A 14,815-nucleotide genomic window follows, 5' to 3' on the forward strand; every position below is an offset into this window, starting at 1 on the left:
AAAGTGAAAGACTCCCTAGGCCTCGTGATCTAATACCGATGGGGTCGGAAAAGAACAAGAGTTGACCAAGGGAGGTCGGATAGGAGAGATGAAAGCGAGGAGCCTGACACAAGTATGGGAGTTTTGTGAGTTGATAGGATGATAGTAAAATTGAAGTATGAGAAGGGATGTCATAATATTACATTATAAAGGCTGTTGCTAGCACATCATACAAGTGGAGAGAGAGAGAGAGAGAGATTATTATTTTAAGAGGAAGTACAACTAGGCAACCTTCCTCTACAAAACACTAATCAGAGAGAAAAAATGTGAGGGGTGCTACACTTCAAAAATGAAGATATCGGCTAAAGGAAGACAAGGGCCACGAAGAGTGTGAAAGTGAAACACTCTCTAGGATTCGCAAACCTAATACTGTCGGGGTCTGAAAAGAACAAGAGTTGACCAAGGGACGTCCGTTAGGATAGCCGAAAGTGAGGAGCCCGTCACAAGTAAGTGGAAGCGACACCCGGACTCAGCTGAGGGCCCCGTGATGGCCAACCCACGCTCCCAAATTCAGAGCCAGTGAGGGAGAGAGAGAGAGAGAGATTTTGTGTGTGTGTTCGTTCATACTGGGGGACCACAACGCCACATCACATGAGACACGTTGAAGGAAATACGCTAGATTTAGCGGATAAGAAGCTACAGCGGGAATATTGTTCTTCTGCCGCCAATCGTTGGATTAAATAAGCTAGATTTAGCGGGGGAGGAAAAGCTAAGTTGGCAACACTGCCTGGCGCACATTGAGAAGCAGTTGGGCGACAGGGAGTAAAGAATACCCTTTACTCCCTGTTGGGCGATAAGCAGGGCATGCAGAGCAGGACAGCGTGGAGATGACGAAACTGTGAAGTGCGTGTGAGTGCACTTTGCCACCCAGTGTCTCGTCGGTTTTCAGAATGAACATGTTTTCTTCAGACTCTGTGATATTGGTGCATCCAGTGTACACGGGCTCCTTTAATGACTCCCTCTTTTCTTATTCTTCGAACGTTCGTGATTTTTTCTCATTTTGATAGTCTTCTTCACAATTTTCTTTGTGCTGATGACCACGCGGCTTCTCTCCTTAAGGCAATCCGGTTAGAAAGCCACCCAGATGACTGCGAGAGTCCGGAATGTGATGACCTACACTCCCTATCACATAGGCTATATCTGATTCATCACCTGTTCCTTCTGCCCCCACATCTACATATCTCAGCCAGTCGAATCCCTTCGAAAAAAAAAAAAAAGAAAAAAAAAGAAAAAAAAAACCATGCCACCGAGCAGTGGTGCAGAGAGAGTAATTGATTATTTACAACAGGGAGACAATAAAAGTGCTGCCTAGCATAGTTTAGCTTAGCTTTATATTCGTGTCATAGCACACCACAGCTTGGCATTGCTTAGCGTAGCACAGTGTACCGTAGCTTAGCTTTCTGTGTGTGGTTTCCCATTTTCACACCAGGCAAATTCTGGGGCTGTACCTTAAGGCCACAGCCTATTTCTTCCCACTCCTAGGCCTTTCCTATCCCATCGTCGCCATAAGACCTATCTGTGTCGGCGCGACGTAAAGCAACTTGTAATAAATGAAAAAACTATCCTAAATTTTATCATACTACACAAGCCAATTTGCACATTACCTGTTAGTTATATGATCAAATATTCTTTGTAGCTTGTTTCGTACCCAGCAGGTGCTTTTCAGTGCAGGTTTTCTTGAATCATCCTTCCACATATGATCATATTTTAGTCTTCTGAACCATAAGCGATTCTAGCGTACAGGTGCTCAACGAAGGCCCGGATTGTCTAATTTTTTCTATCAACATTGTAAACTCTTCCTGTCGGAGGGTTACTCTCAGGTTGCAGTGAAGGAGACCGAGTAAGTGGCTGCGTGATTTGCGGCACATGCCTGTCAGCTTGCATTCGAAAGATAATGGTTTCGAACCCCAACTGTTGGCAGCCTTGAAGATGGTTTTCCGTGATTTCCCATTTTCACACTGGCTCTTTCCTATCACATCGTCGCCGTAAGTCACATCTCTGTCGGTGGGAAGTAAAATAAATTGTAAAAGAACATAATTACAGTGGAGAAAAGCAGAGTAGAACTCCTTCATTCACAGTGAAATTCAGAACGCTCACGGGTATCAAAAGAAAAGTAACGATCGAATAAGTACCGTTTCCAAACTAGAAGCAGCGAAACGAGGTGTGTTGAGCAGTAATGTTCGAAAGGAGTGGATACTTTTCCTTCTGTCGTTGTTTTTCACATACTATTGTTTTCGTCATGTCGATTTTCCGTAATAATTTCCCCTTTCACCGTAATCGTGAGGCGAAATCCGTAATAATTACGGACAGTCCGTAATCGTTGGCACCTCTGTAAATGTCGCTCTCGTCTTCGAAACCTGGCTGAAACCTGGAAGGTCATGCCGTGTACCAAACTACTCGTCGTACAGGGATGATCGCAGGCAAGAAAATGGTCGGCATTGCCATATTTGTCAAAACACATCACAGGATCCCTACTCCTCCTGACCTGCACTCGGTTGTAGATACGAAGGCACCGCTCAACGTATCAGCGTACTACATTTCATCCTCTCAGACTGTATCATCGATAAAGGCGTGTCGGCCCTCCTAGCGGAGGATTTTAACGCTAAAACTTCCCGCTGGAACAGCCGCACGACTACAGCTAGAGGTATTCAGTTTGCCCGGGACTGTGACCGTAACAACCTAACGACCCATGGCCCTGATCGCTACAGCTACTACTCACATAATCCGAACAGGAGGCCAGACACTTTGGATATTGCCATTTCCAACCTTCTCAACTAGTTCCTCGAACACTGTACCCAAGACCTGTTCGACGCTGATCACATGCCCGTTCTTATGATAGTGGACTCTTCTCCCGAATTCACCCCTACCATTGTAAGGTTGATTGAAACTCCTACCGTATTGAAATTTCCACCGAATTAAATGACAACCCCAGCGTAAAAGCCCGTTCGTGACTGACAGTCTAGTGGAGACAGCCTGTTCGCGAGAAAAAAAGAAGCTGCCATGACTTATGACTCGACCCTCGTATATGCACCATGTATATTCCGTCCTGGACTTCTTTTTGTAGACATTTTGATGTTCAGCAGTAAATTCTTCAACACAGGCTACTTAAAGTCTGTCCATGACGGTTTAGGAAGCGTAAGCCTAGAAAGCGTTCACTAAAACCATGGCTATTAGGCTTCCTCCTGTAGTAGATTAATATTTCGTTCGCGTAAATCTTCCTTGATAGAATAGTGAAAACCGCGTGGAAGTCCGTCCGATGGTCCTCGATACTGACTCGCACAAATACGGACACGTACCGGAGACTTAATTTTTTAATACATAGAGCTGTATTTTGAATCTACTACAAGGTAGCTTTAAGTAAACGTTATAAAGATATTGCAGTTTGTGCCAGTTTAGTTGTATAACTTCTATAAATACCATGACATTGATTGTATAACACCAAACGAAGTAAAAGTAAGATGAAAATTAGAAGAAATGCCTATTTTAGCCATGGATGTGATTTATGGGTGGCAGTGAGAGATATTAACATTGTTTTCTTTTCTTTTTCCTTAGGAGTGAATAACTGATGATCCTATGATGGCCTCCGTGCTTCAACTGCCTACTGTTGCCATACTTTGGATCGTGATACATTTCTGTTCTTGCAGTGAGTACATTATATTGAAACAACTTTGAACTTATACTGGTATTGCACGAAGTAAGTCACAATATCCTCTTGCGAGAGTGGCCTTCACTTGACTGTCTCTATCTTATAGATCAGCATGACCCAATTCTCTATCTCCTTCGTTAAAAAAGAAAATCATGTATAAACCGTTAGCATAGATTTTTAATTAGAAAGCTCTGTATAACATTAAAGAGATTCAGGCACACTTCGATTTTCAAATGTAGATTTGTGAGCTACAGGCCGATCTATTCTTCCAGTTCGAAATGTCTGCCTGTTTCGGAGTACTTGGTAGAGGTGATTATTTGTAAACTGATTTTTTTTGGTCACCATTCCTTGGACTGGTCTTCTACAGTATTCCAATCCATCTCATCTTACTCTATCCCGCCCCACTCTTTCAATTAATCTACATTACGGAAAGAAAGATGCAACACCCTCAAGGACAGTGTTCAGTGGCACCAGGGCATAATATGTGCATATTGAGGGATTGTTTTGTTAGTGATTCATTTGTCACGGATATCGGCGATCAGATGGCGCTCAGGAGGCCTGTCCATGCTCACTCTGTTTTGACTCTTCAGGCGGTAACTGTGTTTGCAACATTCATTCTGGGGTACAACCATGTCCCGCCGACCGGTACATGCTCCTGTTGAACAACTGCAGCCATTTGAAAGGGGTCGCATTGTGGGCGTGCGGGAAGTTGGATGCACGTATCGACGGATTTTTTTATTTTTTTGCTATTTGTTTTACGTCGCACCGACACAGATAGGTCTTATGGCGACGATATCGACGGATTGCTGCACATGTTGGGCACAATGTATCGGTGGTGTGTCGCTGCTTTCAACAGTGGTCTGTGGAACATTCCAGGCTCCGGACGTATGCATAGTACAGACACACGTCAAGATCGACGCATTGTGCGAGCAGCGGTGGCCGACCAAACATCTTCCAGGAAAGAAATCTGGTCACATGTTGCACCTGATGTGTCACCAAGGACGCTGGGAACAGTCTGAAGAATTACGATCACGAGTGCCTCTGGCCAGGCTACCACTGACACCACGACACCGCCAAACACGGCTACTCTGGTGTCGTGAAAGAGTCGACTGGAGAAGAGAATTGCGCTCTGTTGTCTTCGGTGACGAGAGTAGGTTCTGTCTGTATGCATGTGGTGGACGTACACGAGTACGGCGTAGACTGGTGAGGGGCCTATTCCAGAGTGCATTCGCCCACGACACCCAGGTCCCACCCTGGGCTTCATGGTGTGGGGAGCCATCAGTTACAACTCGCGGTCACAGTTGCTGTTCTGTAGGTTAACGTAACCAATGTCCACTATATTGTACAGGTTGTTGACCCCGTGATACTCCCATTTCTTCGAAGGAAGGTGATGTGCTTTACTCGCCTACTACAGCTACTGCAACGGAACGTGCTCTACGTGGTGTACAACAACTACCCCGGTCAGTAAGTTCACCGGATGTCTCGCCAATTGAACATATATGGGACATGATGACAGAGTCTGCAAGAATCATTGCCGAATTGCATCAAAAGGTGGAAGATGTTTGTCCCAATCTATCGCAGCATGCCATTCGGCGATCGTTTGCATGCACGAATACTCGCCTGCATTGCCGCCATGGAAGGGTACACTGTATGTTGATGCGACTATTTGGGCAACATTTAGTGTGACGTGTCTTTCATTTGGTCTGTATTCGTAATCCCGCAGTGATGAATTACCTGTTACATTGCTTGTGAATAAAATGACTTAGTCCTTGAGAATGTTACGTTTTCTTTCCGGCAGTGAACATACAGGAGCGCGACCCTTTCATATTCAACCTGCCAGCCACTAGGAGTGAAGCATGCCAGCTATTCGTGCTTACCAAGGTCATCATGTACATCCCCTCATCACGACTGGTTAAACACCCATGTATGTCGTTGCTGGCGGTCTGAGGATACCGTGAACATTAAGATTTGCCTGGTTTGATGCAGTTCTCCACACCATCCTATCTGGACCAGTCTCTTCTTTCCTACATAACATTTTGCATCAATCCTAAGCTGTCTTACTGATTCCTTAGTCTCTACTGTGTTTGTCTTATACGTCTCCCTCCTTGTTTTAAGGAATGGTCGACACCACAAGATTCGACACATGATGGCCAGCGCCCTCAAAGAACGGGGCTGTATGGATGGTCTATGATGAAGCGTCTGGATTGGCAGTAAATGGAAGTACCAGACGAATAGATATCATAGCCTTTAAACCGTAAAGCAAGAACGGAATGATCATTGATCCAACCGTGGGATTTTAATCCCATTCTGGTCAGCCGTAAGAGGTGGATTGAGAGAAGAAGAGCATTTATGAACCTACAGTCCCGTATTATTAAGAAAAATGGACTGCAATATATTCCTGTCGCAGGGTTAATGGTGGGAGCCCGCGGGATAATTCCGAAATTCTTATCCCAGTCAGAGTTGATGGTGATCTATCACCAAGTTTAAAAGTCTCCAAAGGTGTGAGACAAGGATGCATCTTATCACCTCTGTTTTTTAACATCAATGGTGAATATATCATGACATGATATGCACTCGACAGTTGGGAAGGAGGATTTTAGATTGGTGGGAAGAGAATTAATAACCTCCGTTCAGCGGACGACACCACACTTGTAGCCAGCAGTATACAGGAGCTTGTCAAGATAATGGATCGTGTAGGCTACAACAGGAAAGTCACAATCCTGGCATGGAAATTAATTGGAACAAGACAAAACTAATGATTGTCAACAAAGGTGCAGAGATTCAGCTGCCACAGCACCTGAACGATCTCCAAAGAGTCTGTCAATTTTTCTTATCTTGGTTCAGTAATCGAGGATACAATTAGCTGCGCAAAATAAATCAAACGTCGCATCATTCTAGGACGTACAGCTATGGCAAAATTAAAGATCTGGCAAGATAGAGCAATATCTATGAATACGAAGAAAATATTACTCCATTCACGTGTGTTCTCGATTTTTCTGTATGAATGCGAAACTTGGACCATAAAAGCTAAAGACAGGAACCGAATCAACGCTTTTGAAATGTGGTACCGGAGAAAGATGTTGCGAATACCGTGGACAGCCAGGCGAATAGATAATAGATAATAGAGGAAAAACTAGCGTGCATCAAGTAATACAGAGTTACTGGACGCAAACTCCGAGGGAAATAATATTAATCTACTAATTACACGGTTTACCTAGTTAAAAGGAAAGGGAGAATGCCTTCACAGTCAAACAGGTAGCTCAGCTAAAAAGCTAAGGCATTTGAGAAAAGCCGCGTATACACTTGAGCATTCGCCCCGAATGTGCATGCGTTTGCCCAGTTTTGCTCAGGTGAGTACAGGGCGAACTGAATGGATCCGCATGCCTCAGCCCGATCCGAATGTTGTCTGTACCTCAAAGAACACGTGCTCTGTTCGTGATCAGTGTGGACGGTTGATGACGAGTGGGGTAGCCCGAACAGTATGAGCCGACTGCTTCCTCTATGCAAGTGAAGTGAAGGAAGTGTATGTGAAAAATAATTTCAAGTTGAAATGGAAAAATTATATGAAATGGCGTATGGCTTTTAGTGCCGGGAGTGTCCGAGGAAAAGTTCGGCTCGCTAGATGCAGGTCTTTTGAGTTGACACCCATAGGTGACCTGCTTGTCGTGATGAGGATGAAATTATGAAGACGGCACATACACCCAGCCCCCGCGCCAGGGGAATTAACCAATTATGGTTAAAATTCCCGACCCTGCCGGGAATCGAACCCGGGAACCCCTGTGAGCAAAGGTCAGCACGCTAACCATTTAGCCATGGAGCCGGACGTTGAAATGGAATTGTCCCAGGATAATTCTCTTATCCTCCTGGGATACTACCACAAGTACCCCGTTCTGTGGAATCCCATGGACGAGTTCTATTACAATACCTTAAAAATGGACGATACTTGTAGTGAAATTGCTGCCCTCATGCAATTTCCAATAGATGAGTGCCGCAAGAAAATTCAAAGCCTGAAGGGTTCCTATCGGAGGGAAAATGCAAGAATGAAGAGAAGCAACATGACTGGATCGGGTAAGTGCTGCAGCGTTTCTTCTTCTTCTTTTCTTTTTTTTTTTTCAACTGTGTTCTCGAGTCCGCACGAGGTCCGAACACAGTGGAAACTTGCTCAACAGATTGGCATGCGGGTCGTGCTTGTGCGCTCCCGCATCGGCAACGCATGCTCATTCGGGGCGAATGCTGAAGTGTATACGCGGCTTAATAGAGTGGCGAATCTGGGGGAGTAGGGGTAAAGTACTATGTGAACAACAAATATAAATTACGGTGGAAATGAAACCAACAGCGCTTACCCCAAGGCAGCCTAACCTGGGAGGGAGGATGGTCGACATGCGTCTGATCGCTGGACGGAAAAAAAAAAGTTAGAAAAAAAAAAAGACCACGCAATCTTGCCTCGTTCTCCTAAGAAGGCAAGGCTGGCCTCGGTGCGATCACCGAGTAACGAATCATATCACAGAAGTTTCCCTCTCGCCACCCAGATCCACCAATCAAAACCTCTTACCAAGCCGCGATGTTTTCACAATATTCCAGAACATCACCTAACCCTAATCGCGAACTTTCCATCTTCCAAAATTAATAAAAACATGCTTCTAGAATCGACAGGGGCAGACACACCCTGTTCCGAAAGTTCGCGTCACGAAAATTTCTACAACATTACAAAATATCATTCAACAATAATAATAATTTACAAAGTAGTTACATTTCCAAATTTAGATAGATTAAAGGGAATAAAAATAAAATATTCTACAATGATATTTTACACCATATAGTAAACATTTCTTTGAAAGAGACATATTCCACAGGTCTCATTATACAAACCAAACCAAACCAAACCAAACCAAACCCAACCCCATGGCACTACAGCCCTTGAAGGGCCTTGGCCTACCAAGCGACCGCTGCTCAGCCCGAAGGCCTGCATATTACGAGATGTCGTGTGGTCAGCACGACGAAAACCCTCGGCCGTTATTCTTGGCTTTCTAGACCGGGTCCTTTATCTCACCGTCAGATAGCTCCTCAGTTCTAATCACGTAGGCTGAGTGGACCTCGAACCAGCCCTCAGGTCCAGGTAAAAATCCTTGACCTGGTCGGGAATCGAATCCGGGGCCTCATTATACAGGATGATGAATTTAAAAGTTCAGAGCAGAGTGCCGAGGATTAGGCGTGCTGGGAAGTGGAGACAGCGAGCTCAGTGCCCGCAATGACAAGCAGGCTCAAGTCGGCTCAAAGAAGCGGTATGATTATGCCTATTGAAACTAAACAAAACTGAACTCACCGGCTACATAGATGCTCTGGACAAATAAGTAATGAATAAACAAATAAATAAATCAACTAGGAAATTAAACTGAACTCACCAGTATTTACAGACGATGCTGAAAGTGATCTCCTTCAGCTGCAATGCAAGCTTCACATCTTGTAATGAGATTTCGAAGCACACTTTGTAGTTCATGGACACCGATAGAACGCGCAATGTTCCAAATTTCAATTTTTAATTTTTCTGCAGTTCAAGGATTAATCCTGTAAACTTTTACTTTAACATTTCCCCATAGATGAAAATCGCATGTGCTTAAATCAGGTGAACGAGGGGGCCATGAGCCTTTACTGATGATCTGATCATCATCGAGCACTTCCCGTAAACGCGCCGTATGGGCCGTTGCACTATCCTGCTGGAAATAGCCGTACCTTTTCTCTTCTTCAGTCAGTTCAGCAAAAATGGTTCCAGAATGTTGTGAATATAACGGTCAGAAGTAATCGTGTTCTGAAAAAATATCGGACCGATAATTCGTCGGGCACTGATAGCGCACCACACACCCACCTTCACATCGTGCAGAGGTCTCGGCTGTAAAATGTGCGGGTTGTCTGTATCCCAGAAGTCTGAACTCCTAAATTATTCTCCCTGTGTATTGGAAAATGAAGTATACTTTTTCCTAGTGGCAACCCTATAATAAGGGAGGTTATAAAATAAAATAAAACACTGAACAAGTTATCCATGTCTCATAACGCCTCTCCTTCAAGTCAAATATCACCAAATCTTTCTCTTCACAGGCACTTGGTTAAATATCCTTTCTGTTTTTGATCCGATCGTACGTCATCCTATGCATTCTTCTATAATACCACGTTTCGAAGGCCTTCTGTAGCAGTCCATGTTTCACTCCCATATAGCGCCACGTTCCACACAAATCCTTTCAGAAACGATAGTGACATGTGTATCCATGTTTGTGGTGGGTAGAATTTTCCTCTTCACGAAGACTTTCTTTGGTAGTGGTACCCTACATTTTGTGACCTAGTGGTTTCTTCCCTTATTTGTAATTTTACCTCCCAGGTAGCATAACTCCTCGGCTGATACTGAGTTGCACCGATGCACAGTGTGCACTTTTCCAAAACTAGCAGGACAAATTCATTTTTTGACTTCTTGACTTGGGCCGACTTACGTTCTCGACTGTACAAGGAATGCCAGGATGCACGGCTTTTAAGTCTTCGCCGGCTATTTATTATGTTTAGATGGCATAAACAATCCCAACTGCTTCGTTCGCTTGCTGTCATTCTTCAGTTGTGGCGATGTTGGCTATACTAATAGACTTGAAAGTGATACTGAATGAGTGATCTTTTTATCTGGAAGCCATGAAAATAGATAGTAAAGGTATGTAGTTTTGCATGAGGTGAAAATCAATGTTAGTTGTTTGACCCCCCGTAAAGAAGATTACATTGTAGGATGAGACCGTAAGATTCTTTTCGTAGCGCTCATTTCAAACAGAGTTATAGAAATGGCATTATTCGACCCTAATAAAACTATATATGACTATCCGTGAACATCGAAACTTTTGAAATTTGTATTCAATTTTTACGCTTTTTGCGTTAATAAGAGAAATACATTTCTTTCAGCAGAGCCGCATATGCTATCCAGGATGTATCTTTTTCAAGTATGATACCGGAGCAGTGCGGAGAAAAGATGACATTTTCAGATATATAACTTAGTACCGGTACATCATTTAAGAATACAAGATAGGCCAATAAGGTTATCTGGAGCAGAATCTTAAATAAAGAGTTAGGGTGGTTCGGGTGTTTTCGGGGAAAGTTCTCCTGCGATGGACAAAATGTCACAGGCACAATGACAGATACTTAGAAAGAAAATCTGAATGGATGGGTGGCAATTTAATTTCACCGGAAGAAATAAGCAACTTTGAGGCTACACTTCCCAGGAGAGGTGTACCTGGGCCAAGTTTGGGTAGAAGGGATGGTCATAAGAAGTTAGTAATAACAGTACTAAAAGTAAACGAAGGAAGGCGCAATCATTGGTGCAAAATACCAGTGCGGATGAAATTTCTTTGCTGCACTGCAATTAAGAGCATAACTTTTCTAAGTTTTGAATTTTGTAATAAGGTGAATAAGTATTTGCAATTTGTAGTTTTGGCCTGAGACTGAACAGTTGTATTCTGATTTACAGTCAGTATGGCATCGAGGCAAAATGTCAGTGCCTCTTCACCGCCGTACTGGACAGGATTTGTTGAAAAGTTTGATACCCCCAGTTTCTTAACTTTTATGGTTCTCTGTAGAGATGTTGATGAAAGTTCTTTAAAATTTTCTTCAGCATCTCCCTTTCCTGCAGCTCGCAAGTTAGGTTATGCAGTAAAAGAAAATTTAATCTCACTACTGTTTTGTAATATTGACTGCACTTTCCTTAACTTTTAGCACTGTTGTAACTAAATAACTTTCTAGGACATCGTCCCTTTCTATCCATACTTGCCCCAGATACAACTGTCGTGGAAATTATAGCCTCAAAGTTGCGTCTTTCTTCCGGCGAAAATTAATTTTCACCCAGCTATTCAGAATTCCTTTCTAAGAATCTGTCATTGCGGCATTCAGTACATCGCAGGAGAACTTTCCCAGAAAACACCCTAGGTGTTCCTTACAGCAAGTTCCTGCTCCAGATCATTTTATACCTTGGTTCACTCACCATTTGCGATCTAGTTTTATGCAACGCGTCGCGTTTACTACAATTTTGAAATGCATCTGTCCCTCTCCCTAAACCGGGGTAATATAGTGAGATGTGTAGTTATGGGCTAGGAAACAGCAGTAATCGAGAGCGCCACCATTAATTCATTATGATTACCCCGAACGAACCCGTAAAACTAGCACATGAAGAACATGCACCTTACAACAGGAAGTGCACACAAAAACCAGGAACAATTATTGTATAGGCTGGGAACCGCCCACTGTATGTCAAGCGTTGCAAAAATGTCAGTTGGCAGGGGCGCGGTGAGAGATCTGAAAGTGGAAAATGCAAGTTGCTTTACGTCGCACGGACACAGATAGGTAGGTCTTATAGCGACGATGGGATAGGAAAGGGCTAAGAATGGGAAGGAAGCAGCCGTGGCCTTAATTAAGGTACAGACCCAGCATTTGCTTGGTGTGAAAATGGGAAACCATGGAAAACCATCTTCAGGGGTGCCGACAGTGGGGTTCGAACCCGCTATCTCCCGAATACTGGATACTGGCCGCACTTAAGCGACTGCAGCTATCGAGGTAGGAGAAAGTGGAACATGCTAGAGTGTTCGAGTGTTAGGAGGTTGGAATCTCACGCAAGTTTTTTTTCATCCATTTGCCTGGGATGTGGAAGTGTTGCATACTTAATATTTTCCACAGACTGATTTATTTGGTCCTGAAAACGCCCATTGGAATGGTGGCATATGGTATGGAACTGGGTTGGAAGAGGCTAGAAAACATATGACAGGATTTCAGTTAATGCAGCACCTGCCCGAACTGACGACCTCTATGGTCGGTACAGAGCAGCACACCATGTTGTAAGGACATTCTGGCACGTTGTAAAATCTCCGGCGTAACGGATTGGCATGCTTCGGCGATGAGCTGTCTAAGGTGAGCAGGACTGGTATGCATACAATTGTTATTTTACTTGCACAATAAGAAAATAATAATGTGGTGCCGGAATTTAGCTCCGCGGGATTTCGCGTGTTATCAGAATTCCCTAATAAAGAATAAAATCCTCGACCCACCTTCCAAGTTCGATACCCGGGATAACTGCTGCCCCACAGAAAAAATTAGGGGCGTAAGATAGGGCGATAGGGTGGGCCAGGGGACAGGTCAACCTCTTGCTTCCCGTTTATCAGATACGTTTCATGGAGATTGACGCAAGTGCGATAAACAGTTATAACTTGAAAACACTATTCTCTCACCCATGGGTAACTAATGCAAGTATCGGGCTCGAATTATTATTATTATAATTATTATTATTGCTTGTATGTATGGCTATGAAGGGTTACATCCATTTAGTATTAGTATTATTATTACATCATATCTACATACGATATGATCGCGTTGTTTGTGAGGTTATGTGATGAAACCTGTGTTGTACCTAAATATTTATATTAGTTCATATTTATATGAGTTCAGTTAATGTAAAAACCTGTAAATTAATATTATATAATTTATTCTTACCTGTATTTTGTAAACCATAATTGTGAAATACACTGTAACTTCCAGAATGGTAATAGGTAGACGAGAATGATTGAGAATATTCTGTGCACTATTTCTATGTATTGGGCACTCTCGAATTTTCGAGAAGGTATATTTGGTAATGTCGCTTTCTATTTTTTTGCTATTTGCTTTTACGTGGCACCGACACAGATAGGTCTTATGGCGACGATTGGATAGGAAAGGCCTAGTAGTTGGACGGAAGCGGCCGTGGCCTTAATTAAGGTACAGCCCCAGCATTTGCCTGGTGTGAAAATGGGAAACCACGGAAAACCATCTTCAGGGCTACCGACAGTGGGATTCGAACCCACTATCTCCCGGATGCAAGCTCGCAGCCGCGCGCCTCTAACCTCACGGCCAACTCGTCCGGTATGTAGCTTTCTAGAAGCCTGGCTAGGCACATATATAAGGAGGTGGTCGTGACGGTAACGGAGCGTTATTGTTCAGTAGAGTTATGATGTAGCAAGATTATGCTTGTAACCACGTGTGGACGTGCTTTTAAGTAGTCAACTCTTTTATTTATGTTCCAAGGTTGTGTTCTCCATGTGCAGCTATTGGCTTTTGTGAAAATGGCTGTTTGTGATGTGTTTTGACAACAGTGTGTGGTTATTTGTAAATACATGTCAATAAAAGTAATTGTTTCAACTGACAGCATCTCGTGTGCGTCTTTGTGGAAACGTAAAGATTGTTCCGGACGAACACCGCCGCGGACGGTGAAGATCCATCATGTTGAAACCATATCATGCAGCGGTCAAAGAGTAGCACATGTTCCAACAAAGGTGGTAGTTCATCTTGGAGAAACTGCACATAGCGTTCTCCGGTCAGATGGCCCTCAACAAAATGAGCATCAATGAGGTGATTACTCTCGATGCCACACCACACGTTCACGCCCCACTGTATCATAAAAGCTGCCTGTCATACCCAATGCGCATTATCCGCACTCCAGTAATGTATATTATGGAGATTAACTGTTCCATTGTTGTAAATAAGATGGTCTCTAAAAAGGCAAGATCATTGTCTATATGCTGCAGGGTCCATGGACAGAACGCCACCCGGGCTTCGAAATCATGACCATGGAGCCTCTGGTGTAAATGGAGATGGTACAGGTGAAACCGCCGTGTATGCAATACCCGCGTAACAGACGCTCGGCTGATGTTTGTCTCCTGTGCAAAGGCCTGTGTGCTAGTGTGAGGGTTATGCCGGATGGCGTCCAAGACAACCTCTTCATTGTGAACAGACGTCAAGGGATGATCTCGAACAGGCCATGCTCTTCCCAGGAATGCAGTAGTCCGCAGACGCCTTTCCACGCTCCGAAATGCCATGCCCGTCAGTTCTCGTCTATCCGGATATCGTTCTTGATACAGGGGTTGTGCCTGGTATGCATTCTGTCTAACTTCTCCATAAATGTGTTACATATCCACATACTCGTCGCTGGAATACATCACGGGGCAGTGAATATGCTTGGTGTTGTGACTGCTTCGAAGGAGGGGAGTTAGTGCAGCTACAACATACCTATCTGCCATCGCATGTTGTAGTTTCAAAAGGCACACACTTCCCTGCCTGTGGTCTACGAAGTTCGGTAAATATGCATAT

The 14,815-nt window shown here is 43.8% G+C and overlaps 1 protein-coding gene across 1 annotated transcript in view; it reads left to right on the top strand.

Moving 5' to 3' along the window:
- The window catches only part of LOC136873786 (uncharacterized), a 788,774-nt gene that overhangs the window by 14,921 nt on the left and 759,038 nt on the right, over positions 1-14,815 (top strand). The window contains exon 2 of the mRNA XM_068227569.1: positions 3,592-3,682. Within this exon, the coding sequence (XP_068083670.1) occupies positions 3,613-3,682 (70 nt within the window). The 5' untranslated portion in view covers positions 3,592-3,612. The remainder of the gene's footprint in view (positions 1-3,591; positions 3,683-14,815) is intronic.

The sequence above is a fragment of the Anabrus simplex genome, chromosome 5 (genome assembly GCF_040414725.1).
Source record: "Anabrus simplex isolate iqAnaSimp1 chromosome 5, ASM4041472v1, whole genome shotgun sequence".
NCBI lineage: Eukaryota > Metazoa > Arthropoda > Insecta > Orthoptera > Tettigoniidae > Anabrus > Anabrus simplex.